The 24,573-nt window shown below is 52.5% G+C and overlaps 1 protein-coding gene across 1 annotated transcript; it reads left to right on the top strand.

Moving 5' to 3' along the window:
- Positions 1 to 21,619: 21,619 nt before the first annotated feature.
- steA (Transcription factor steA) lies at positions 21,620 to 24,083 on the top strand (the record flags this gene model as incomplete). Its single annotated transcript, XM_032034194.1, has 5 exons — positions 21,620 to 21,743; positions 21,796 to 22,328; positions 22,398 to 23,434; positions 23,509 to 23,592; positions 23,798 to 24,083. The coding sequence occupies 5 exons, from the start codon at positions 21,620 to 21,622 to the stop codon at positions 24,081 to 24,083; spliced, it is 2,064 nt and encodes a 687-aa protein (XP_031886545.1).
- Positions 24,084 to 24,573: the final 490 nt, after the last annotated feature.

A 24,573-nucleotide genomic window follows, 5' to 3' on the forward strand; every position in this document is an offset into this window, starting at 1 on the left:
GTGTTGAAGTGATCTCACACAGTTGAGCTTTGTGATGTCTCTAGGACTTTCAAGAAAGGTATATTTATTTCTTGTGAGGCTAAATAAGATCTGCAAACAACAAGATTGAGAAGGGGTAATCTTCGCAACAGCGCATAACACACATTTGAAAAAGATATTTAATTCGTATTAGAGTTTAACAACTAGTCTACGGACTAGAACAGCGAAATGGGTCAGTTCGAACCGACAACCGCTTCAACTTACTGCCTCCCAGAGACAATGGCCACGACAACTCTCTGCATCAAGAGAGGTGCGCTTCATCCCACGATCTTGTCCAAGACCGCAAGCTTCACATGATAATGTAGTCATCGTCATTGTCCATCTCTCAACCGCGACCCATCCAGAGTTCCAACATATGCCGCGTGATCGTCACTTCCCTCGAGTCAAGCGCTGCTCAACTTCAACAACTGACACGGGGACGGGAAGAGAACCCGCAGCATAGCATCATCGTCAACAACAACCAAACCCCCAACGTCATCTTGCATACTGACAGAAAATACCACAAGTCAGTTCGTCCTTTAGTCAGTAGTACTCCGTCACGTCAACTATTGCCGGCCGAGAAAGAAAAACGACAAGGCCGAGTAAGGAAAGGCAAAACTGTCCGTACTAAACAAACGCCACCACGGCAACGGGAACACATGCCATCCTCCCCCGTCTCTCTCTCTCACAACTGACTAAGGTCGACGTTCGATATCATGGACTGCAATGCGGTCAAACACACACACCACAGACCAAGCCCCATCCATGGCCCGACAAGTCCAATACCCGTCCCTTCGCAAGCAGCGCAACATACCCCGAGCCGAGAGAGTCCTCCTCGCTCCCCCAAATCCCGCTCCGAGCTCTATGCGCCTGCTCGCTCGCCCACAATCCGATCCCAGTAAGATCCAAGAAAGATCCAAGGCAAACATCAGATCACCAAGGGCCCGAGTCAAACACAAAAAAAGAAGAGAGCAAAGACACTTTAACGTCCACCTACACACACGCACACGCACATACGGGCTGGCAAATCAAAAAAGAACAAGAACAAAACAGAATTCCAGCTTGCACGCGCCAAGTCCACACGGACATACCAGCCGCAGGCACGGAAGATCCGAATAAACTCCAACTCAACCAACTGCCTTTCGTCCCTTCCTTCCGGACCTATCACGGCATCCCCAACCACAAACTTTTTGGTCTTTGCTCGCAATTCATGAGGCGAAAGACCAACACCAACAACAACGACAACGACAACAACCAACTGGAAGAGGCTTCATTCAATGCCTCTTCCTACTTCCTCCGCACGGAACCTCTGCCGCAAAACTCGGTCCTCGTCCGTCGTGTCCGCCTCACTCCAGCTGAAAAAGAATACATACACACTTACACACGTACACACACCTTAAAAAGAATCCTCGGACTAACACCTCAACACAGCAACAGCAGTAAACCAGTCCAGAGTCAGAGTCAGGTCCCCTTGGTGGCCCCGATACCATTTTGCCCTGTTTTTTCTTCCTATCCGTCCGTGATTCCCGAGAACACCGTTCTAGAAGTGCAAGATTCAAACTCTATGTGCAGATCATACACACGCCGAGGACACGACGACAGGGCGCCCGGTTTGTTAGGCCCTTTGCCCCCCGTCAATACCGAACCAACCCGGACGTCGTAGAAAGCTCGCTCGCAAGCACTGAAAATAATTACCGCCAGTTCGGGCGAAGGGTAACATGCAGGGTAGGAAGAAGGCAGCAATTCTACCCTCGCCGGTATCTTCGCCGGATTCACGGCGCGGCAAGAGAAGGGGTCCTGTTCGTGCAGACAAGGGGGACGTTTGCGACATTATACACATACACGTCAACACGCCACGCATTATCTCTCCGTGTTCGTCGTCACCCGGGGAGGGTTGGGTAGACGATGGAAGAGGGTTCCGGGGGTTTGGACCGGCAGGAATTCAACGGGACAAGCACCAGTTGCGGGACGCGGGACGGAAGAGGCAGACGTCGTGTAAAAGTATCACCTAGCAAAATGAAAGAAAAGAAAAACCACGAATGGGGAATGCTCATGCGTCTTCCCGCGTTGCGCTCTGGAGTCATGAATCTGCCGTCCTCCTCCCGGGGGCCCGGTGAAGGAAGAAGCAAGGCCTTCCAGTAGGCATCAACGCAGGCATCGGGAAGGGAGACCAAGGACGGCACGGCATAGGATCTGCTGATGAGGCCATGGACCAGGGCGGCAACGCCGTCATTCATGCCACCGCGTCCAGACACACCGAAGGAGGTGGAGGGGAACGCCGTTGGCCTTGCCTTGCCTTACCTTCCTGCGTCGTCGTGGCCGCCGCCCGCCCCGGGTATTCCATCTCGCTGACCACACCTTCCCTCCTCCTCCTCCTCCTCTGGCTTGGTAGGAGGTAGAAAGCGGCCACAACACCGAGGATCAACGACGGCCAGCACCATTTTCTGGGCGGGTAACTGATCACCGTGAGAGCGGTGCCCCGGGTGTCGTCCTTCGCCCTTTCGCCCCCAACATTACTGACCCGCGTTCTGTCCCAGCTGGGCCTTTCCCTCCAGAGTGATCGACCTCGACCTTGCCGGCGCGCGCCAAGAGTGGGCAAAAGGGCATGAAAGTCTCGGCAAACCTTCCCTCCTCGAGAGTTCACAGCACGCCACGTGCGGGGACAGCAAAGGGAGGCCCGTCGCAATGCGTAGGTATCCATCCAAGTCCAGCTGCTGTCTGCTCTCGCGTGTTGTATACATCCCAAGGTCCCCAAGGAACGAACGTTCAACCACATCCCGCTCCCAGCCAGTCGGAGGAGACGCCCGGCAGGCCACCCCTTCTCCTCGCCGCACTCCCAAGGGGACCAAAAACGAGTCAACCGGACGCGAGGAGGCATGGGCTTGTTCCCTGCGAGGAAAAGGCGCTGGTGTCCCTGTCGTCGAGTCTGAGCGCCTACGGAACTTTATGCCTCAGGGCGGCATAAACCAATGGCAGCCGCAGGCGGGCGAGGTCTGCGGTTTCAGGAGTCGATCTCGAGCCAGGGGTCTACCGGCGGGACGAGGCCGACCAAAGTACACCACAGAGAAGAGCTCTTGCGATCTGGAGAGGACCTGGGCATGGGAGATCGCGGCTGCTGGGGTGGGCAGACACAAACGGGGATCATGGATGGTTCTACCGTACCGGTTCAGGGAAGAGGTCACCTTTTTTTGGTATGTGGCGGAAGGGCGGAAGAAGAGAGCAGCAAGCATGTTGACAAGGGCTAGCTTGATCGACTACGACTTGTCAGTTGAGCAGCTTGCAGTGGTTCGTTCGGGGTGGCGGCGGCGGCAAAGTGGCGCGGACGTGATGGCCGGCCACTGCTGTCAAAGATTCTGCCGTCGTTCGTCTCTATGTTTGGGGGAGACTAAGACGACGATGACGGGCAGGCCGACGTCGGGTAAAGGGGAGCTAAGGGCAACGGTGATGGAGCAAGATTCGGTTGCGAGATGGAAGGATTCCATGCAGCTCGGGAGGCTATGTCGGCGCTTCTTCGTCCACAGACTGGGGAGCTAGAGCAGTCGAGGCAGGTGTGGCATGGGCACGGCATGGCATGGCCCACGCCACGAGGCAGGCAGGCAAATGCGACGATGGCGGCGGACGAGCGAAGGGGGGCTACGTGATAGTGGGCGACGACGGACACAGGTCAGAACGTCTGTTGAGAGGGACGAGAAAGACTGAACAAGTTGTCTGTCATTGTTTCAGATATCTGCCCGAGTGCTACCTGTGCAACTAGGTCACAGCGTCAAAGCTCGTCAGCACAGTGGACGACGACGACGCAGGAGGAGGAGGAGAGGAAGTGTGCGCAACCCATGCCGTGCAGGAAGAGGAACCGACCAAACCTGGTGTTTGCCGCTTCGGACGAGGACTGGATTGAGAAGGACGGTGCGTGGTGGGATGGTGGATGCTGGCCCGGTGGATGGGAGTGATCCAGGCACAGATCTTCGTGTTCATGGGAGTGCTGGGCTACGAAACAAACGCGGCGATGTGAAACAAGAGCGGTGGGCGGCAGAAGGAGGAGATCGGTGGTGGTGGTGGTATGGGTAAAGAAAGATTTGATGGCAGACGCCGTCAAGTTTGAGATATGCCCAAAAAAAGACGTGCCTTGTCCAACAACACCACCAGGAAACAGGACTCCAGAAAAATAAAAATTGGAGACGAGAGTTGGGAACGGCGCGGAACTTTGGCCAGCTATTGTCTCGTCCACCCCCAACACGCGCAGTAGCGTTACGGCGATTTGATATCGATCCGGGTGATTCCTCCGAGTACGGGGGGCATTAGCAGCGGCGTCCGCGAGGCCCGCAAGGGGAGAGACAGAGAAAAAGACGAGGGCAGACGGACAAGGCTTGCGGACCAACACGATTCGAGGGCTTCTAGCGGGACGTCATAGCCTTTCACCGTATGCTTAAACTGCGCCTGACTGAAGCTTACCTGACTCTGGGGCGGGCTGCTTGTCCCGGCCCGCGAGGCATCAACCGCGAGGCCGTCAAGAGAGAGGACAAACTAGCACCAGTCCGTGACCCGCAGACGACCTCCCGGTCGACCGTCCGTTCCCATTTCGTTGAATCCATCAGAAGGATCCGTGACAGCGGAGCCTGTCCGTCGAGCGTTCACGATCGTCGTCGTCGTCGTCGTTGTTGGGCGGTGGGCTCCGTCAAGTCTTGCCGGACCTTTCTTGGACCAACCGGAACGCTCCAGCAGGATTCCCTGTCAAAAAGGGGACTCGAGCAACGACCTGTGGGCATGGGACGCAAGGTCGTTGCCCAGGCCCAGCCAGCCCTTTTCCCGGGGTCTGCCCTTGGGCCAGACGACCCGTGAGGGCTGAGAGAGCAATGTCCAAAGCTGACATAAACGGCCGATCGCTGCCTCAAATCGTTCTGGAAGGACGATGTGACATGTCCCTAGAAAGGTCGCTCGCTCGTGTTTCATGTACCTGAAAATCGCCCCTCTCGCCGTGTTTCGGGTGCTGCACAACATTGGCTCAAAGCACACCTTCACGCTTCCAGACCGCAGGCAGAGCAACGCGGCGGAGCAACCGTGAACAAGGCCGTCGGTTGCAGGAAAAAACTGGAGAAGCAACTGCGGGTTGACATCAACACGAGCTGCTTGTTCGTGCTTGCGCGATAGCAGTTAGAATCAACCAGCCCGCTGTCGTATCCTGGGTGGGGAGCAGCACACAGATAGGTAAGGAAACTGACGAGGAAAACCACGGCTGGAAATGGATGGCTGGGTGCATGCTGCTGCTGTCGCATCGACCACGGTCCTCTCTCTCCGCCATTACCTATCTCCCCAGGCACGAGAACTGCACTGGGTGGGAACAGGCAGGTTCATGCACGAATCAGGCACATCGCATGGCATTGGCGAGCGGCCGGCAAGGCTCTGGGCATAGCGGAATGCGGACAAGGCAAGTGACGAGGACGAGGTTGTCGTCGTGGTGTCCTGGCTCTCCGTGTCCCCCCTCCAGGCTTCCCCCCATCTTCCAGGTTGGAGCTTGCCCACCACCAGTACCACGTCCAAATCCACATCCACGGCTCGAGAACGGCGGAAGTCGACGTCGAAAGTGTCATGTTTCGTCGACTCAGCGAGGCGAGGGAGATCGGCCGCCTTCCCTGTCGTTTCAGATTGGCTCTGGGTTTGGTAGACTTTCCCATCTCCACTTCGCCGTAGTGATCCCAGGGACTCGAGATCACATAGGCGAGGTGACCGTCCTCCTCCGAGGCGGCCAGCCCTGCGTCTGCTGGGGTTGAGAGTTACCAACCCCCCCTTCCAAAAGTGAAAGGTGTGAAGTCTGAAGAAAGGAAGTTTGCAGTAGCTGGTGGAACTCGCCCACATTGGTCGGGAATTATTGTGCAGATTTGACAGGTGACCCAAGCCAGGCACGGCAGCGGCGGCGTCGGCGGCGACCGTCTCCTTCTCATCACCCGCCCGGAGAAATAACAGAAAAGCGCGACGACGAGGTACTTGCTCTGTCAGGTAAGTATCCCATAGCTCGAGGGCTGAGAAAGGCGGCAAGCCCAGGTTGGTAGGTCGACTGCCGGCATGCTCAGATCCGTCCCTTTCGGGGTTCAAGTTTCATCTCATTGTGCAAGTCGTTCCTCACAGCGTGCCATTGCCGGACGATTCCCCATCGCGGATGGGCGTGGTAACCTGGACTTGATGTTTCTCCCCTCGGGTCATGCAGGTAGGCGAGCACATCGGAGCGTGATGTTTCTATTCCTGTGTTTCCCAAGGACAGCACAGCAAATACCAGGTCGGCGTCAAGACACCTCGGCCTGCTGGCGGCCGGAGCCCCGCGGCAGCGGTAGCGGTAGCGGTAGCAGTATCCCGTAGCGGCGACGGTAGCGAGTCAGCCAGCGGGACGAGTCGTGGCATCAGTCGTTGAAGGTCACGAGGCGAGGAGTTGCGGGTGATGAAAGTGCAGTGAAAGGCTGGTAGTTAATCTCAGCAACCGCCAGGCACGCACCGGAGACGGGACAAGGCGGTCGAAGTTTCTGCGACCCGATCTCACTCCCGCATGCGCCGTGCAACGATTCCCAGATGAATGGCTGCGAGGTCGAGAAAGCAAAAGCTATTCTTGGCCCATGTCGAGTTGAGAGAATGTGTGTGGTCCGGTCTTGGGTGGGAGGAGGAGGTGGGACGGGAAGACCAGGCCAGACATTGGAAGAGAGCAGGACCACGTCTGTCGTGTGTGTGCTGTGTGTGCTGCACGCTGCAGAGCAGCAAAGCGCAGGAGTGAGTTTGAGTGGATGGATGTGGTGAGAAGGGAGTGGTGTGTGTGGTGGATGGAGGAGGTGTGGTGACGGCGGGACCACTTGTGACGAGCAGACAGACCGGTGCCCCATCATCCATCATGGAATGAATCTGAGGGAGCCAATCACCGTCCTGAGAAGCTCGTAGCGCTTGCAGGGCCAGCTCTTCAGGAGTCTGATTGGACGCTGCGGCTTAAGCTTAGGCCGAATCCACCAAGGGTCCTTTTCTGAAACCGCCCACCACGGCATCAGTCAGCGAGTGCCCGACTGGGCGGCATCTAGACTCTCTCTGCTGGAGACTGGATGGACGCGCCTCTTTCTTTTCTGCTCCTTGCCTGGCCGTGATCCATGGCGATCGTGCCTAGACCCAGCTACTGGCTAGACACAATCACCAAATGACGAATGATGGGGGAGCAACAACCCTAGCGTCCAAGGGCGAGACTGAGAAAGAGGGGAGGGGTTGGACACTAGACAGCAGACTAGACCGGGTCGTGAGAATCTCAACACATGGCCCTGCTGCTCCTCCACGCGAAAAAGCTCCGTCGGCGGGTTGTTTGGTGGGGACGAACCCATCTGCCTGCATTCCTCAGGCGTTACGCTTTGTCTCTGTCTCTGCCTCCCGCTCTTCTGCCCACACGACGATGTCATTTCGGAAAATATGGACATCAACGTCGTTGACTGACAGACTGTTGACCGCCTGAGTCGGAGTGCGTAGGGCAATGACAAGGTGTCGTCAAGGCTGCGCGCGCCTGTGTGTGTTTTGGGCTTCGGGCTTTCTTGGGACGGAGACGACCTCCAGCTTATCCCACCATCCCGTGACGGCTCAAAATAGCAGCAGACGTCGAATGCCTCACGGAGCGAGTTGTCGGGTTAATTCGCAGACGCCCTCTTCCCACTTTCGCCCTCTTCCGTGGCGACGCACATGAATAAGACAAGCCAGCTTGGGAAACTGGTCCCTGCGCGTCGTCCACTTGCGGTACTGCGTACGGGCTCCAGCCGAACTTCCCTCCCCTCATCCTCGTCACTGCATTTTCATCCCTCGGCGGAAGTCTCATGATGCTGTCCCCGCGGGACAGGATGCGCCTGTCAAGGAGGATAATGATCGTCGATAATTCTTCGAGAGTTTCCCGTCGCCCCTCTATTGTTTGTCGCTACCTGCAGGACCGCAGAAGACGGTAAACATTTAAGATTACGGAGGGGCTTTGCAGATGGTATCATGGCAGACAAGCCTGCGGGACAGGTTCCTCTTTCGGCAATATCTCCGTCCTCGTTGCCTGCGTGGTTGTGAACACAGGTCCGGGAGCCCGAACCGTGGATTCCAACCATCCCGACGGGCACCACACAGCACCGCAGCAACGACAGTGGTGGGAGGAGGGCTGCGAGGCCATCGTCAACGACTCGACGGTCGAGTCGTGGACAGGGCCGGCAGCACATCACTTCCTAGACGTGCGGATGATGTCCGGCCGTGCGGTGGGTGGACAGCGGTCCACGTGAACTCTCACAAGCTGACTGAACGCACTGAACACGGCCAGGGTAGCGGGACGATCAGGCGAAGTGGAGGATGAGCTGCTCGCCCTTCCCTCCAGGCCTGGGACCCGGACCTTGACTTGGACCTAGCGTGGGCTTGCCTTGCGTGGGACCTGCCACCACCACAACCATCATCCTCGCCCACGCCGACAACGAAGACGAACTGGACGGGGCGGCGGCGAGGTGGGTGTTCGGGCTCTCTGTCGCTCTCACTGTCGAGGCTGACGACTTGCAGCTGGCAGCTGCTGAGTGGGAGTTTCAGAAAGCTCGGGGTAGTGTGCGTCGCATTCTGCCATGGTGATCAAACAGCCACGACCATGGTCCATGGACGGTACCCAGGTTGCGAATGGCCACTGATGCGCCCCCCCACCACGTATGTGCAAGCGCACCACGCCGGTTTGCCGTCTTGTCGAGAGAGTTTTTGGAAGGTTGATGCTTGAGATCTGGTACCTTGCATGGGAGGCACCGCGCTGCCGTCCGAGGTTCGGCCGTCGCCCCCATTTCGACGTCGACGTCGTGATATCGATCCATGAACGCCCTCCCAGTACAGAGTACCCATGCACCATCATGACCGCGATGTGTCTTTTTTTTTTCTCCTCGCCTCCGCAGCGCGTTCGGGTGGACCGTTGGATCCGTCCAAGGAGACTTTTGACATGCGGGAGCCGGCTGGAAAAATTGTGACAGCTCGGCGTACCATATTCCAGTTCTTCTGGTGCCGGAGGATGTGCGGTTTAATCCCCGAGGGAGATCCACTCCCGTTTAGTTCATATCCGTACTGGGTAGCAAGCGAGGAGCGGTGTTCCGTGAGACGACAGCAACCGTGATGAAGAGCTGCCCGGATCGGATGGCTTGCAAGTGCGAAAACGGGATGGCTCTCGAGCCCGACGTCTCCACATGGCCGAAATGGTGCTCTTAGTCAGTTGATTGGCAATGACGCGACTCAAGCAAAGCCCCTCCGTTGGTGACATTGCGCATATACAGACAGAAGCCGGGAAGAGGTTTCCAATGGGCGGGAACGTCGAGATTGGAGCCCAGCTTTGGGTATACTGCTATACGCAGGCATTGGCCATGGATGGTAGGCCGTTCAGGCTTGCAGCAGAGAGGGAGAAAGAGCCCAACGGTTGCCAGCAAGCGCCATAGAGCTTTGCTAAAGCTTAGGTTGTGTCTAATGCAAAGTGGGCTGGAAGAAGCAACATGCCGCGGGCAGCAATGGCCAGTATCAAGTTGTAGAGCGGACCGCATGAAGCTCGATGGGAGGGGACGAGCACCCAGTGACCTGCAAGACATGGGCCGTTGGGCAGTGGATTCGACGAGAGGTAACTTTCTGCTGCGTGTGTGTGGCCAGAGGTTGATGGCATTCGGACGCAATTGGTGCAAGGCGGTCCAATGGGTCCTTGATGACCATCTGCACAGCCCGTTTTGCCGAATGCTTCTTTGGAGCAAATCATTTCGTGTTAGCGGGAAACATGGTGTTAGTGAGTTGGTTGGTGTGGCCGGCCTGGCGCGGGTAAATCGTCACGCTGAAAGCAAGCACTCACTCACTACGCAGTTTTTGGGTAGGTATCAGGCTGAGGTGCCCTGGCGAGAGTGACTTCCTTCTGCTTCCGCTGGAGGAGGGGCGTGACGGGAGTGATGGGAGGGCAGTGGCTGTAGGTTTGGCAGGAAAGCATGGCTGGAAGTGGGTTAGCGCTGGAAGCTAGCAGCCCAAGCTATTTTCTGAAGCAATGCGCCAGGCATGTTTCACAATTTGCAGGGCTCTTCCCGCGACAGCATCAGATTTCTCCCACTCTCGGGGCCTGACGGACAAGACAGGAACACATCCATGGAGGAGCTGCCACTGCCAGCCAGTCAGCCAAGGTGGCAGTGGTACGGACGCTGCTACCGCCGCTTTTTCTGCCCTCTCAGGCCTCCCGCTGTGAGATGAGTACCGCGCCGGGCCGCGCAACACACACACTCACACAAACCCCTCCTCCATCTCACCCCAAACAACGACACATAACCGCTGTCGAGCCGCCTGTAAAGCCTGCCGCCTCTAGCGACCTACAGGCACTGGCACTTGCACATGCTGGCCTGATGTCGCTGTTGAACGCTGTAGCATGCTTGGAGATTTGCTGACATATCTCACTGCTGGCCGGCGAGAATGAGTTGAGATAAAAGAGCCGTCCTTGATCCTGAATGCAATCTGACGATGGCTCACTCTGGCGACGTAGGCGTCTGCTGTTGTCTTGGCCTTATCAATCTCCTTTGTCTCTCTCACAGTCAGACACGGACGGTTGCGGCCCACTGTCCAAGTGCGGGTTTTTGCAAAAAAATGCCAAAGGGACTGGAATGCAGCCGTCTTGAAGCCCACGAGAGGGCGCACCAACGGCTGGCTCATTTTCCAACGGCCGTTCCCTCACTCAGTCAGCACTTACACACATTCCCTGCCAGCTGGTTGCAACTGTGCATTCCTCACTGCCCACGTTCAAACCTACCGTATAATCTCGACGAACGCAGAATCCACACCCCCCTACCCACCCCACTAACTAACCTAAAACACTACCTTCTCTAACGTAAATACTACCTATTAACAGCGCTAAATTAGCTCTTTTTAGTAAGTAGTTAATACGTATTCTATTACTATTATTTCTTACTTATCCTATAATTTTCCTTATTTCTAGTAATACTAAGTATATAATAATATATTAGCTTTAAAGTATTATAGCTTAATATTACTTATTTATAGAGATTAATCTAAATATTTAGCTAGGTCTATTTCTTATTATACTATTTAAGAAGAAGCTATATAAGTTTAAAATTATATTATATAAAGAGAAGTAGTATATAATATTTAAGTTTATATAGAGATTTTAATACTTTTACTCTAATTATAAGAAGTATAAAATATTAATACTCTTTAAATACTATTATATTAATATCTAACTTAAGTAGTAGTAATACCTCTATAAAAATAAAAGGTACTTTAAAAATATCTACTATTAGCTAATATATAATAAAGCTTTATAATAATTTATTATACTACTATTGATAATTATATAGTAGTATAGAGAGCGTTATACTGTTTTTAAGCTAGTTTTATATAAACTATACTATTAGCTAGATTTTCCCTACTTTAAGGCTACTTTCTATTAGTTATTTCTTAAGTAATATAATATAAACCTTATTATCTCTATTAGATAGTTTTAATAAACTACTTAAGACTTATTTCTTATTACTTACTTATATCAATTTATCTTATATATTTTTACTTTTTTATATAGCTAGTTTTAAAATTTCTATTACTACTAAAATATTAGCTACTATTAAATTACTAAATAAGCTTTAAAATTACCTAAAAAGTATATTAAAATTACTAACTCTTTTTTATAGTTTTATTAATATATTAACTAGCTTATACTTATTAAGTTAGAAAGTTTCTCTATTAAGTATATACTTAATAAAGAGGTTAGTTAGTACTTTTTATATAGTTATATCTTTAATTCTAATAAAATACCTACTCTTTTTAAATATTTTAATAGCTTAACTTAAGTAATCTCTAGTAGTAAAACTATTACTAATAAAACTAATTATAGTAGTTAGAATAAGTAATAAGCTATACTAATTCTATATATCTTTATAAATAGAATCTAATACTTTAAGCTTAAGTTAATCTTCTATAATAAGCCCTCTTTAATATGTAGTAAGATTAAAACTAATAAGGACTACTTCTACTACTTTAATATTACTATTAAGTTTAATAATATTATATATAATAATAAAACCCTTTTTTATATTAGATTAATAAAAAGTATATTTAAGTTACTATTAATAAAGAATATTTATTTATTATAAATATTACTAGTTTTTATAAAACTATAGTAATTACTAATAAACTTAAATAACTTAATATAATACTAATATTAGTACCCTTAAGTATAATATTATTCTTATAACTTCTTAATACTATTATTAATAAACTATCTAAATAGTAGCTTATTAAAGCTATAGAGTAATATATACTTATTAAGAAAGCTACTATTAATAATAAGCTACTTAAGTAGTTAATCTCTAAGAAGTATATAATAGTTATATAAGTAGTAGCTATTATTACTTACTATTTAGCTTTTAAGAAAGCTAAAATAGTTTAAAAGCTTTTATTTAATATAGTATTAGTATTAATCTTAATAGTAGTAATATCTTAAAGATTAGAGTTAAAGATGTCCCTATTAAGTCTATTAACTATATAAGATAAGAGAACTTTAACTATATTACTTATATTAAAAAAGAGGTTACTAATAAAGAACTATCTAATACTTATATACTTATAGATATTAACTAATATTATGCTACTATAGAAGATATTTCTTATAGTATTTATAATATAGTTTTTATACTTATTAATCTACTTGATATATTTTAACTTAGTTATTAACTTAAAAAAAGATACTTACTACTTCTTACTATTTATATTTAATTTTAAGCTTCTTATTTTATTTATATTACTACTTACTTAATTATTTAATAAAGTAGTTAATTAACTATTTACTTTTTAAAGTAAGCTTAATAATACTTTTACTGTAATCTCTAACTTACTTAAAATACTAATTATTATTAGCTTTATTAGTATTAATTATTATAAGGGATATATTTATAAGAACCCTTAGAGAAGAGGGGTTTTAAAATATAAAATAATATTATTAGTATACTTTAAAATAAGAAGAGTTAGAGTAGTTATTAATTATATCTGCAAAGGGTTAGTAGGAGCAATGTTGCAACTCGTACTTCCTTTCTCAAATGAGAATCCTCAGATGAGGAAGGAAGGTTTCTTGTTCATCTCAGCTGCATCTACATGTCCTTTTATCTTCGACCCTGATATCCTATCCCTTGATATCCTATCCCTTGATATCCTATCCCTTGATGTCTTACTCCAGTGCCGAACATAGCCGAGAGCATCCCATGTGACAGGCCTAGCCTGTTACAATATCTTATTAATTAATATAATCTCTACTTAGTAGAATGTAGCTATTTTTAAATACTTATAGATAAAGTTAATCTATTTATAATTCTCTATTTTAATTATAATATATAAAAGTATAAAAAAGTATATTTTTTTTTAGCTATATATACTAATACTATAAGTCTTAGATTCTACTGTTTTTTTACTACTACTACTTCTAACTTAACCCCCTACTAGCCCCTACTACTGCTTTAGTAAGCCTCTACAGCCCTCCTACAGCTAGCTAATTGGTCAAGCTGGGCAGGGGGGTGCGGATTCTGTGTTCGTCAAGATTATACGGTACCTACACGTGAACAACCTCGATCGCTTCACCGACTTCCGCCGTGGTGGCATCGCCAGGTCCTCGGACCTGCAACCCGTGGCTCAGCTGATATAAACAACAGCGTCGCATCGAACGGTACCAGCCCATCTCCTCGGCGTCAGGGGTCGCAACACGAGCCTCTTGTTGAGATGACCCAGCCCGAACTTCTTCAGCAAAAAGAACCCTCCGAGACGCGCGCAGAAAAATAAAAGAGAATTCCGACGCTTGTCACGAAACGGAGCATCTCCGAACGTGCTGATGGCCCTCTAGCAGCAGCAGGAGGGGAAGGGGGCGCGATTGGGAGCAGCCCGCCACGTTGTTGCACTGACGCTCAAGCCATCGAGAAAGAAAAGGCCGACTCTTGTTACAGAGTCAGTCGCTCTCTGCTTCGTGCATCTGCAGTCCTCAACGGCCAGACATATGTCGCTGCTGCTGCTGCTGCTGCTCCCTCAAGTTCACCCCGACTTTGGAATGGTTCCGTGGCGCTGAGCCCGTCACATTTCCGTCCGAGCTACATCTTGATGTCGAGACAGCTGTGCTAGTGCGGTCTCGTTCTCATCAAACTACCTAACCACCAAAATGGTGCTCGGACTGGCTCCCCTCGCACCGGTCTTTCGTCTCTGCAAGTGCTCAGGAGAAGCCAATCTTACCACAATGACATAAGGGCAGCGATGTGTCAACTATTGCAGCGACCGCGTGTAAACCTGCATTCCGCGCCGCCGTTGGGCACCTGAAGGGTGGTGGTGGCAGCAGCTGCGTGTATCCTCTTCGCTTCGCACTCCCCCCGAAGAAACAAGCGATATTGCAATGTGGAGATTATTGGCCAACTCTCCTCAACTGCACGATAAACACTGGGGAAAGAATGCATTTACCGTTCCCTCTTAGCGGCAAAGCCTGGTCCAAACCTTTTTTTCCCTCTTTTCCCTGTTGCTTTGCGGTCAAATCTCCCTTTGTCTCGTTTATCCAATAAGACTCTTTCATCATCACCAAGAAATATGCAGGTCCGCGAAAGGCAAGAAAACAAGCAATAGAGACTCCGCCCCGGGGATCGTGTCCTGCAGAGGCCATCTTGATTCTTGAAAAAGCGCGCTGCCGGGCTGGCCCCCCCACCCCGCGCAACAAGGACTCGCCCTGTTCCGGTTCGCGGAAGACAATGGGAGAGTTCGCGACATGCGATGACTTGTCTGCGGATAGGTTAGGTTGCTAGGCGTCATAGAATATGTCAAATCCCGACAGAACAGACTTAATTCTTTCTTCGCAGAGTTCTGGTTGTAACGCAATGACCTTCCATTCGCCTGAGTAGTTCAGCAGTCTTTCTGCCCGGGTCTTCGGCGTAGCTCGTCACTTCTCCCCCGTAGATTCCGGAGCGCAGAAAAGGTACTTGGAGCGCATTCCCGTGTTCCTGCAGAAGGGAAACGGGGTTCAGGACAGGAACAAAAAGGTATCCACCGTGTCTTTCCCCTTCTGGTAGCTGCATCGCCCATTGTCACCGGCCTGTTGGGTCACAGATTTCAATGGGCTCATCTCATCATCCGGGTACGGAAAGAGAGGGAAACAACAAACAACCGAAAGAAGATACGATGCCTTGCCCACCCGTATCGGGCAAGGTCCGCGCTCCATTCGTTATCGAAAAATCTGACGACATGGGAAACGAAGGAACGAACGAGCACATGACTTGCCGGGCAGGCAGGACGGGGTTGCAAAAAAGACCCCTTGGGCCAAGAGAATTCCCAAAAGTCCCCAATGTAACTGTACCTTTCGGATTGTCTCGCCGTCTTTAGAAACAAGACGGCAGCGCAGCGTTCTGGATTCTACCATGTTGTTATTATTGCTCTTAATCGCCTACAGCTATACATACCAACAGCCAAGAGATGCCTTGCCGATAGCAGAAACATGGGGGGAATATCCATGGCTTCAAGCAAAGAGGCGGTCATCCGGAATAGTCTCCCGCCTGCAGGGCCATCATCAATCTTGGTCTGACATAGAACAATCGCGAAAAATGCGATCCCGAAAGACGACAGATTATATCGCCCATCGACCTGGTTCGATGATTATTGCCCCTAAGCATCGGTACATGCGTGTGACAACCACCCATCTTTGCCTTTACCTATTACCCGTATGTTCGGCATAAACCACCGACTCAAGCAACATCCAAGTGCCATTGCCCGACCAATCAGCGTCCTGAGACTGGCGACCAAAATCAGCACAGCACGTCTCATCAACCGCCAGACGCCGCCCATTGAGCAGCAGCAACAAACTTCTTCAACGGGATCACAGCAGGACACCACCACCGTCCACCACCACCACCCACACCCATTGCCACAGCCACAAAGAGAATTGGTTCTTGACTCTTGAGTCTTGTGACGTGACACGCAAATAGTAACCGCAATTAAAAGACAACAGCAGAAAATCTGCAGCGAGCGGATGTTGCGTATCCGTCAAAATCCTCGTGTCCGCCAAGGAAAAACACCCGCCTTCTGCGGGAGCGAGCACGAAAGAGAACGGCAATGACGACGGCCAGAAAAGGCTCAGGGTTAAAGTGGACGTCCACCCACGAGATGGGAATAGATCTTCCCCAAAAGACGAGAGAGTGTGTCTGAGAGAGCACTGTGTCGTCTTCTGAGCATCCACAACCCCTGGCTGCGTATCCCCAGTTTTCCCTCTTCCGTGCCATGGCACACCCCGGCCGCCGTTACTCGCGTCACCCATGCTTACCATTTTCCGCGTGCTGGAAGGTACGGGAGTACCTTGCGGTCTTCTTGCCCGGGGGTTCAACAAGAGCAGAGCAAGAATTATCGGCACGCCCATGTTGCTCTGCTCTCATGGGAGCCGGGGGGTGGGCGTTGGTGGGTGGCAGCCAGCAAGGGGACCCGATGGCACTAGAGATTCCTCTCAGATTTGTTGATTTCGATTTGCTCTTTTTGGCTTCATCGCTAAAAAAGTTATTGGCACCCGCACACGCGTGGAAGAGGGAAAACTCCGCAATTCTTCTGCGTCGATGATGGACATATGCCCATTCTCCGGGGACCGAAATGAGAATCCCCTGGACTATCGAGATTAGGTGGTCGCGCCGTTTAACCTTTTGAGCAAGGCCTGGCGGGCGCGATTAGAAAGTGTGGCCCGATGGAGGGGATCTACTGCTAGACACATCGGGGGGCTTAGAGTGAGAAGCGCATATTAATCCCGAGAAGCAGTGGAGATGTAGCGCTGATGCTGCTGTTTCTGCGAGGCCCGGCCGCTGTCCCCTCGCCTCGCGCCTGGGAGCCGTCCCGTCTCGGAGGAGAGAAGAAGAAAAGAAGACAAGATGTCGGAGCATTGATCCCTCTCTTGCATCCCTGAGGAGCCCAGTCTTTCGAGATTTGCAGCCAGGGATCAGTCCATCGGTGCCGTAAAACGTCGAGAACCACTACCGCGTAAGGGTGCCGGATTTTCGATGACTTCTCGCCCCTTGGGCGTTGTGTGTGTGCGGTGGATTTGTAGTGGATGCCGGCTCCAGAGGAGAGAGCCCTGACAGAAACGGAGGCAAGGTTGACGGCGGACATGATGACATGCGAGGTCAATTGGTGGTGGGTAGGCGAGAGTTGACCGCTGCCGCGTTGTGTAGGGGGTGAGAGCCAGCCTATCCGTAGAGGGAGAAGGGCAACGCAGGGACTTGTCACTGACCGAATTGACTGCCCTGACTTGTGGTCGTGGTTGATGCTACCGCCGTCACGTCAGGCAGGTCAAAGGCGGCAGGCGGGCGCGAGACAGGTCTGACTGCTGACTGACTTGGGCTTGACGGGCTTGTTGAAAAACGACTGAGCGGGACGGGGGACGACGAGAAGGCTACCCTTTCCGAGAGAGGTGCAGGAGTAGTCCGCAGGCAAGGGGAAGAAAAGGGACGAGCGGGAGCCAGTGTCAGTGTCAGTCAAGCAAGTTGAATTGAGCAGGGTCTCGGTAGGCTTTACTCTGCATCTGTCTGCTGGGCCTTTGACGTTGCTTCTGGCTCTGCTTCTATGCAGATGTAGAGCGTCTACAAGCAAGACATTTGATGCTCAGTCCATGACAGACATATGTGCGGCATAGTACAGAACACAGCCCGGCGGTCTGGTGTCGTTGCCCGTCGACCGAGCCGACTTGCCAGTTGGGGTTGATGGTTGTTGGTTGTGGTCTGCCTGCCGCAGCAGCAGGAGCACAGCACACCCTCTCTTTCTCACAATGCGATATCCTAGCCCAGCTCAACTCAATCCGTGGTCTTTGAAGGGGTGGGCTGCCAAGGGTACATGTGTCTGGCGGGTAGTCAGCAGGGAACCGCAAGTACCGCTCACACGCGTCTGTCGATTTTTGTGGTTTTGACTTTTGCCGTTTTCCATGTTACGCTTTCTCGTCTAGCAGCTCTTTGCGCTAGGACGTGGACCATCTCCCACGACGGAAAATGCAGTGAACAAGCGGTCTCTGCCCCCCCTGCTGGGTCCGGAGGTAGGTAATCTTTCAACCGGGGCGGCGGGCGGGCGGGCGAGATTGAAGATCAAGCAGAAGCCGGACGCGAGCCACGCAGTTCGAAAGCCGTGGTGGACGGTGGACTGTGGCAGGGCAGCGCCGCAAAGCAGGGCGCGAAAAAAGGCCATCGGGAGGGAAAGAAAGAAAACAAGCTGGAGGGGAGTAAGGTACTTCGAGGCAGGTACTTGGCTAAGCTGGCTGGCTTGCTTGCTTGGTCAAGGTGGAGGAGGCTAGTTCCATGTCCGGCCAATCGGCGATCCACAATGGAAACCCTGGACCCCCGGTCGGTACTTCCGCACCCTTTCCCCCTTCTCTCCGTGTGGTCCAGTCCAGTGCCTGCCTTCTGAACTTCTGAGGTGCAGGTGCAGGCTCTCGTCTTCGACTGCCCCTCCTAGAACAGGCACAGTCACGCTGTGGAAGCAGGAACCAGGCACAGAGGGGAGAGGGGCAGGCACAGGGCACGCTCCATTCCCACACTTGTTCTCGTCTAAGTTGGATCACTGCGACGGTCTCGCTGCTAGCCGCAAAGTACCGTCCCGCGGTGCCACAAGCGGCATCGGTACGTCTTCAACCATCAGTATCTACCTACGGATATGTATCTGCGGGAGAAGGGGAAGGGCTTGTAGTTGACCCTTTTGCCGCCACGGGCCACCACGATGGCGAGAGACAGAGACACTGGACTCACTCACTCTCACACTCTAGTCATCCACCGCCCTGTGACGGATACCATGTTATCCACATGCGCGACTACTACCACCACGCTCGTCCGCGTTCCCTCTCAATCTCAATCTCGCGCACGGAAACTAGCCTCTAGGGAGCCCTAAAGATGATCTCGCTCTGGCGGGAACCTACTCTACTTGTGGTAAGCTGAGGCTATATCGACGCTGCATTATTGCCCATCCTGCGTGGTATGCGCTGGGCTGGATGTAGATGGCCGCTTATTCCCTAACGTATACTACCGGCCGTGTTATACCACAATCACCGAACGAGAGACAATCCGGCAGCCTCCGGCGAGCTATGATCTATCAACTCGGCTTCTGCTCCTCTCCTGTGGGCTGTCGGATACGGGTACGGGCACTGGCACTGAGTCTAGACAGTTCGCAGAGACAAACAAACTCGTCATTGCCATTGTTCCTCTGACAATCCCCTGTTCGCCAGCACCGCGGATACAACACACAGCAGCCAAGACAGGACCTGCAGAAACAGAACGACATGGCAACTCGGAGGAGAGCGAGCAGAAACATTTTGCCGATACCTGCCAACGGCCATACCGCGTACATAGGCCTACTACTAAGGTATCGACGTTGGCAACATGGCCCGTTGTCTCTGTCTCGCTCTCTTTCTTCTGCGGGCGACTTGTGTGCGCGCGTGTCCTCCCCCCGTGTGCATGTGCGCGCGCGTCGTGTGCCTGTCCTGTCTCTGGCGCTCATTCTACCACGCAGTACTCTGTATCCGTACCAGCAGAAGTACATGCAAACTGCAAACTGGACGACTGGTAACTGACTGACTGACTGACTGGGTCTTCGTCTTCCACATCCTTCCTGGACCTGGACCTGGACCTGGACTGGCCCTGGCTCTGGCTCTGGCCCTGGCCCTAGTTGCTAGTGCCTCCCGTCTTTCTCTCCCATCCTCCACAATCCCATCCACAATCCAACCACGGCCCCTTGTCCAGCAAGTCCCATTCCCACTTCCCAATCAGGTCCCGGCCCAGTCCCTCGTCTAGGTGCTCTGCTCAGTACCCAGCAGCCACGGTACCACGACCTCGCGCGGTTGCTACTTGGTACTGAGCAGCAGCATTGCCCTCTTGTCTGCGTGTATGTGTATGTGCCGCTCAGCGCAGGAAACGAATGATCGAACAGAATGCAATTCACGTTAATCGTGCGGGCTTCGATGAACAAATCTTAGTGAGGTGGGCTAGCATCAAGACCGGGCGTTGAGCGGCAGGAGGGGAGAGAGAGAGGAGGTACCTGTGGTCAATAGGTAAAAAGGTAGGAGAGTGCGGTACCTGCGATGTCCTTGCCTTGGGCAGATGGATGGCGTCTCCCCCTCCCTCATCCTCCTTCTCCTCCTCCTCCCCCCCTTCCCCTTCTTGTCTTATCGCACACCCCCCCTCTTTTCCCCCTTAAACACCTCCCCCCCGGTGCCAGTCTCTCTCACTTTCACTCACTCACTCTCTCACTTCCCGCCCAGTTGCATCCATCCAGTCGCTGTAAGTACCTTTCTTCCCTGGCCAGTCTCTGTGCCCTCGCTCGCCCATCCGCTGCCACCACACACTCTGCCTTCGTCCCCCGTCGCCGTCGTCCTCCTCCTCTCTTACCAGGTTCACTCCCCATCAGCAGCAACAACCTGGACTGGACCCAACCTAACCTGACCACCACCACTACCACCATCCACCCTCCACCACCACACACGCCTCCACATCCACTTCTCTTCTTCCACTCCGGATACCTTGCCCATATCCACATTCGCACACACACGCCCACGCCCACGCGCTGCGACCTTGCCTTAGTACTGCCGCTGTCGCTGTCTGCCGCTGCCGCTGGTCGGGTCCTGTCCTGTCTGTCTGTCGTCTGTCTGTCTGCTTGTCCCTCGTCCTCCTCCTGGCCTAGCTGCTCCTACCCTACCTTAGTACCTGTGGCCTGTCCCTCTCTCTCGCTCCATCTCTCTCACGCTCGACCTATTTTCCCCTTCCTCCCTTCCTCACCCCGTCCAAAATCATTAAACCCCCAGACCATCCTCCCATTCCCAAAAGTCTTCCGATATCTCCTCTTACAAGACTCTTCTCTTCTTCCCATCTCTCTTTTCTATTCTCTCCACTTCCCTCCCCCTTCTTCCCTTTCTCCTCGTCGGAGCCGCACATACCTCCCACCCCCCGTTACGGATTGAGCTTTCTCTTTCCCATCTCATCAGGACTGACCACCCCCGAGGCACATCATCCCTTCCGCCGACACATCAGACACTGCTTGTCGCACGCTGTCTATCATCATCGCGAATCGACAAAAACACAAACTAGTCGCAACCGTCGCCTACAGTTCCTGCGGGGTCCTCTTCGTCGAGCTTTTCACCAATTCTTGTTTTGCCATTGACGCATCCACCATCCTCAACTCGACCATTAATTCATTCGATCCCGTGTTTCCACTACGAGACCCGAGGACGATACCAAATCAACCCGCCCACATCGACATTAAGCCGCAGCAGCCTTGACGGTCACCGCCTGTGTCGAATTCCCCCCTCCCATCATTCGCTTGAGGTCGAGTTTGGGTCGTGCTGGTCAACAGTGTGCCAAAAGTTATTTCCTCCGGGCTGGACTCGATTTACGTCTCTAAAACCAACAACATCAAAAATCTCCACGGCAGCGCCTCAACTAAAGCGAATATCGCTCAAAATCTCACAACATCTCTTTGACTGTCATCATTGACGCGATCTTGCCGACTCGAAAACAACCCGCGCGGTCTCGCTCTCGATCCGGTCAGACGCGACCGACATCCGTCGTCAATCACCACCACATCACATCCTCAAATCACCGACAGGATGTATTCACAACATGCCGCCGCGGGCATGGCCCCTCAAAAACCAGAGACCTTCATGCTGAGCACTGAGGCCCAGCAGGCTCTCCCCCACGATGCTCAGGTCGCCCTTCAGCAGGTTGACAACCGTGAGTTGCGATTGAGTGGCGGACTCCGACGTTTTTGCTGACAACCTTCTAGTCAAGTACTTCCTCATTTCTGCTCCCGTTGATTGGCAACCGGACCAGTACATCCGCAGATTCCTTCTCCCCACGGGCGAATACGTCTCCTGCGTGCTATGGAACAACCTTTTCCACATCTCCGGCACTGACATCGTCAGGTGTCTGTCTTTCAGATTCCAGGCTTTCGGCCGTCCAGTCAAGAACTCCAAGAAGTTCGAAGAGGGTATCTTTTCCGACCTGAGAAATCTGAAGTCCGGAACCGACGCCTCCCTCGAGGAGCCCAAGAGCCCCTTCCTCGACTTCCTCTACAAGAACAACTGCATCCGAACGCAGAAGAAGCAGAAGGTCTTCTACTGGTACAGCGTCCCCCACGACCGCCTGTTCCTCGACGCCCTGGAGCGCGATCTGAAGCGAGAGAAGATGGGCCAGGAAGCCACCACTGTCGCCGTCAGCGAGCCCGCCCTGTCCTTCCAGTACGACTCGTCTCAGTCGCTGTACGAGCAGCTCACCAAGGCCCAGCAGGCCAACTCTTCTTCCTTCAACGCCCAGCAGGTGACTTTCTCCCAGTCCCAGTCCACTTCTCCCGTCATGAGAGCCATGGACTCAATGCCTCCCCCGCAGATGATCCCCCAATCGGTGGCCCCTTTAGCGGATGGCATGGAGGCGATGGTTCCCTACGGAGCGATGGGAATGCACCAGCAGATGCCTCCTCAGCAGATGGTCAAGAGGGAGCCTGATTTCGCCCGCGTCCAGTACAACCAGAACGGCGTTCCCATCACCCAAGGCCACCAGAGGCACGCCTCTATGCCCGCCTACGGTCTCGAGTACTCGCCCGCTCCTTCCTTCGTCTCCTCCCAATACGAGGACTACAGCAACCGGGGCATCTCCTTCGAGCCCATCACCCCTCCCCAGCAGGCCCTCGGCATGGCCGCCGAGCCCGCCTACATCGCCAACGAGGAGACCGGCCTCTACACCGCGATCCCCGACCACATGGGCGGTGGTGTCAACGGCCTCAACGGCATGATCCAGCTCCCCCCCTCCAACCTCGCCGGTCCTCAGTTCTCCAGAGCCTACGGCACTAACAACGTCTACTCTGTGATTGAGGGCTCCCCGACCTACAAGCAGAGGAGACGCCGTTCTTCCATCCCGCCGTCAATGTCCGCCATTGCCGCTGCAACCGCCCAGGCCCAGGCGCAGGCTGCCGCTCAGCAGCAACAGCAGCAGCAGCACAGACCCTCGGATCTCCGGCGGTCAGTCTCTGCATCTGTCGGCCCTGTCGCTGAAGGCGACGAGTCTGCAGACAACTCCCCTCCCGGCCTTGCCTACAGCAGCTCCGCCATGTCCATGGTAAGCCAGCAGCACAAGGAGATGCTGGAAATGTCCCGACACGGCACCCCGCTGTCCACTGTCGAAGGCAGCCCAGCACTCAACCCCATGTCCCTTCAGCAGCAAGACTTCTCCCACCTCACCAATGACGACTTGTCCGGTGATGGTTCTATGAACGGCGCGTCGCGGCCCGGCATGCAGGGCCCGAACGGCGTCGTTCGCAGAGCCCGCTCCGCGACCGTCATGGAACTTGGACCCTACCCCCAAAAGTCCCACTCCTGCCCCATCCCCACGTGTGGCCGCCTCTTCAAGCGTCTCGAGCACCTCAAGCGGTAAGAACCAGATCTCATTTTCATTTGTCACCAACCATAAAACGACCTGCCTGAAATCTAACCAAAACCTCCAGACACGTGAGAACACATACACAAGAAAGACCCTACATCTGCCCTTATTGTAGCAAGGCATTCTCCAGATCAGACAACCTAGCACAGTATGCCCCAACTTTCCTTGATATCATTTCCTTTGTCATTTCCTTTGTCAGAAGATGTAGAGTGTGGAGCGAGACCCCAAGCGATCAAAACCAACGTCCAACCGCCACGACACAACACAACACTACACATCATCGCAGCCACCAACATGGGGGGACAAGAAACTTTTTCCTAGCAGGACTTGGACTGACCCGAATGCTTCTACAGACACAAGCGTACTCATGATCGTGGCGAGAACGGCGAGGCCGCCCTCAACTTCTCCGGCGAGGAGGAGGAAGAGTACTCTGGCGAGGACCAGCTCGGCTCTCTTGAGGAGGCCTCTCCTAGCTCCGAGAACGCCTACGTCACGGCCTCCATGAACGGTGCCGTCAACAGCTCGTCAACGCCCACGTCTGCCGGCATGGCACCGGCCCCGACGTTCAACAGCCTGCAGACGCTCAGCATGCCGATGACCATCAGCCAACCGGCAGTCAACGCGAGCGCTATCATGTGAGACGGCAACTGAGCTTTAGCTCTCATTACGACTGGAGTTACGTTTCTTCACGGTGTTCTTTAGAGTGGGCGGCATGGCTATGACAAACGGTTCGGAAACGGTCTGGGACTTTTCATTTTTTCTTCATTTATCCAACCATGGATTTTCGGCACGCGTTAGCGACTGGACACTTGCTCCTTTGGCTCCGGGCGATTTTTTTTTTTTTTTCTTTCATCGTTTGTTGTTTTCAAGTGTTCAGCATCATCGTCTGGCCTCCGGTGCCAGGCGAAAACCAAAAAGGAAACCCGCACACATAGATGCGCACCGAGAGACTGGGAAGATCTCGAGCGTTTTGTTGTACCCATGGAAAAGAGAGTTTCATGCATGAGCTTAGGGTCGCGATGCGAAGAAGAGAAACGACTCGCACATGTATATATAGTTTGTTTCTTTTCCTTTGTGCTGGAGAGGCATGTTTGAGAAGAAGCAAGCTTGCCTGTATGGCCAGATGATA

Source organism: Colletotrichum fructicola (genome assembly GCF_000319635.2).
Source record: "Colletotrichum fructicola Nara gc5 chromosome Unknown KSG_Nara_v1_contig04, whole genome shotgun sequence".
NCBI lineage: Eukaryota > Fungi > Ascomycota > Sordariomycetes > Glomerellales > Glomerellaceae > Colletotrichum > Colletotrichum fructicola.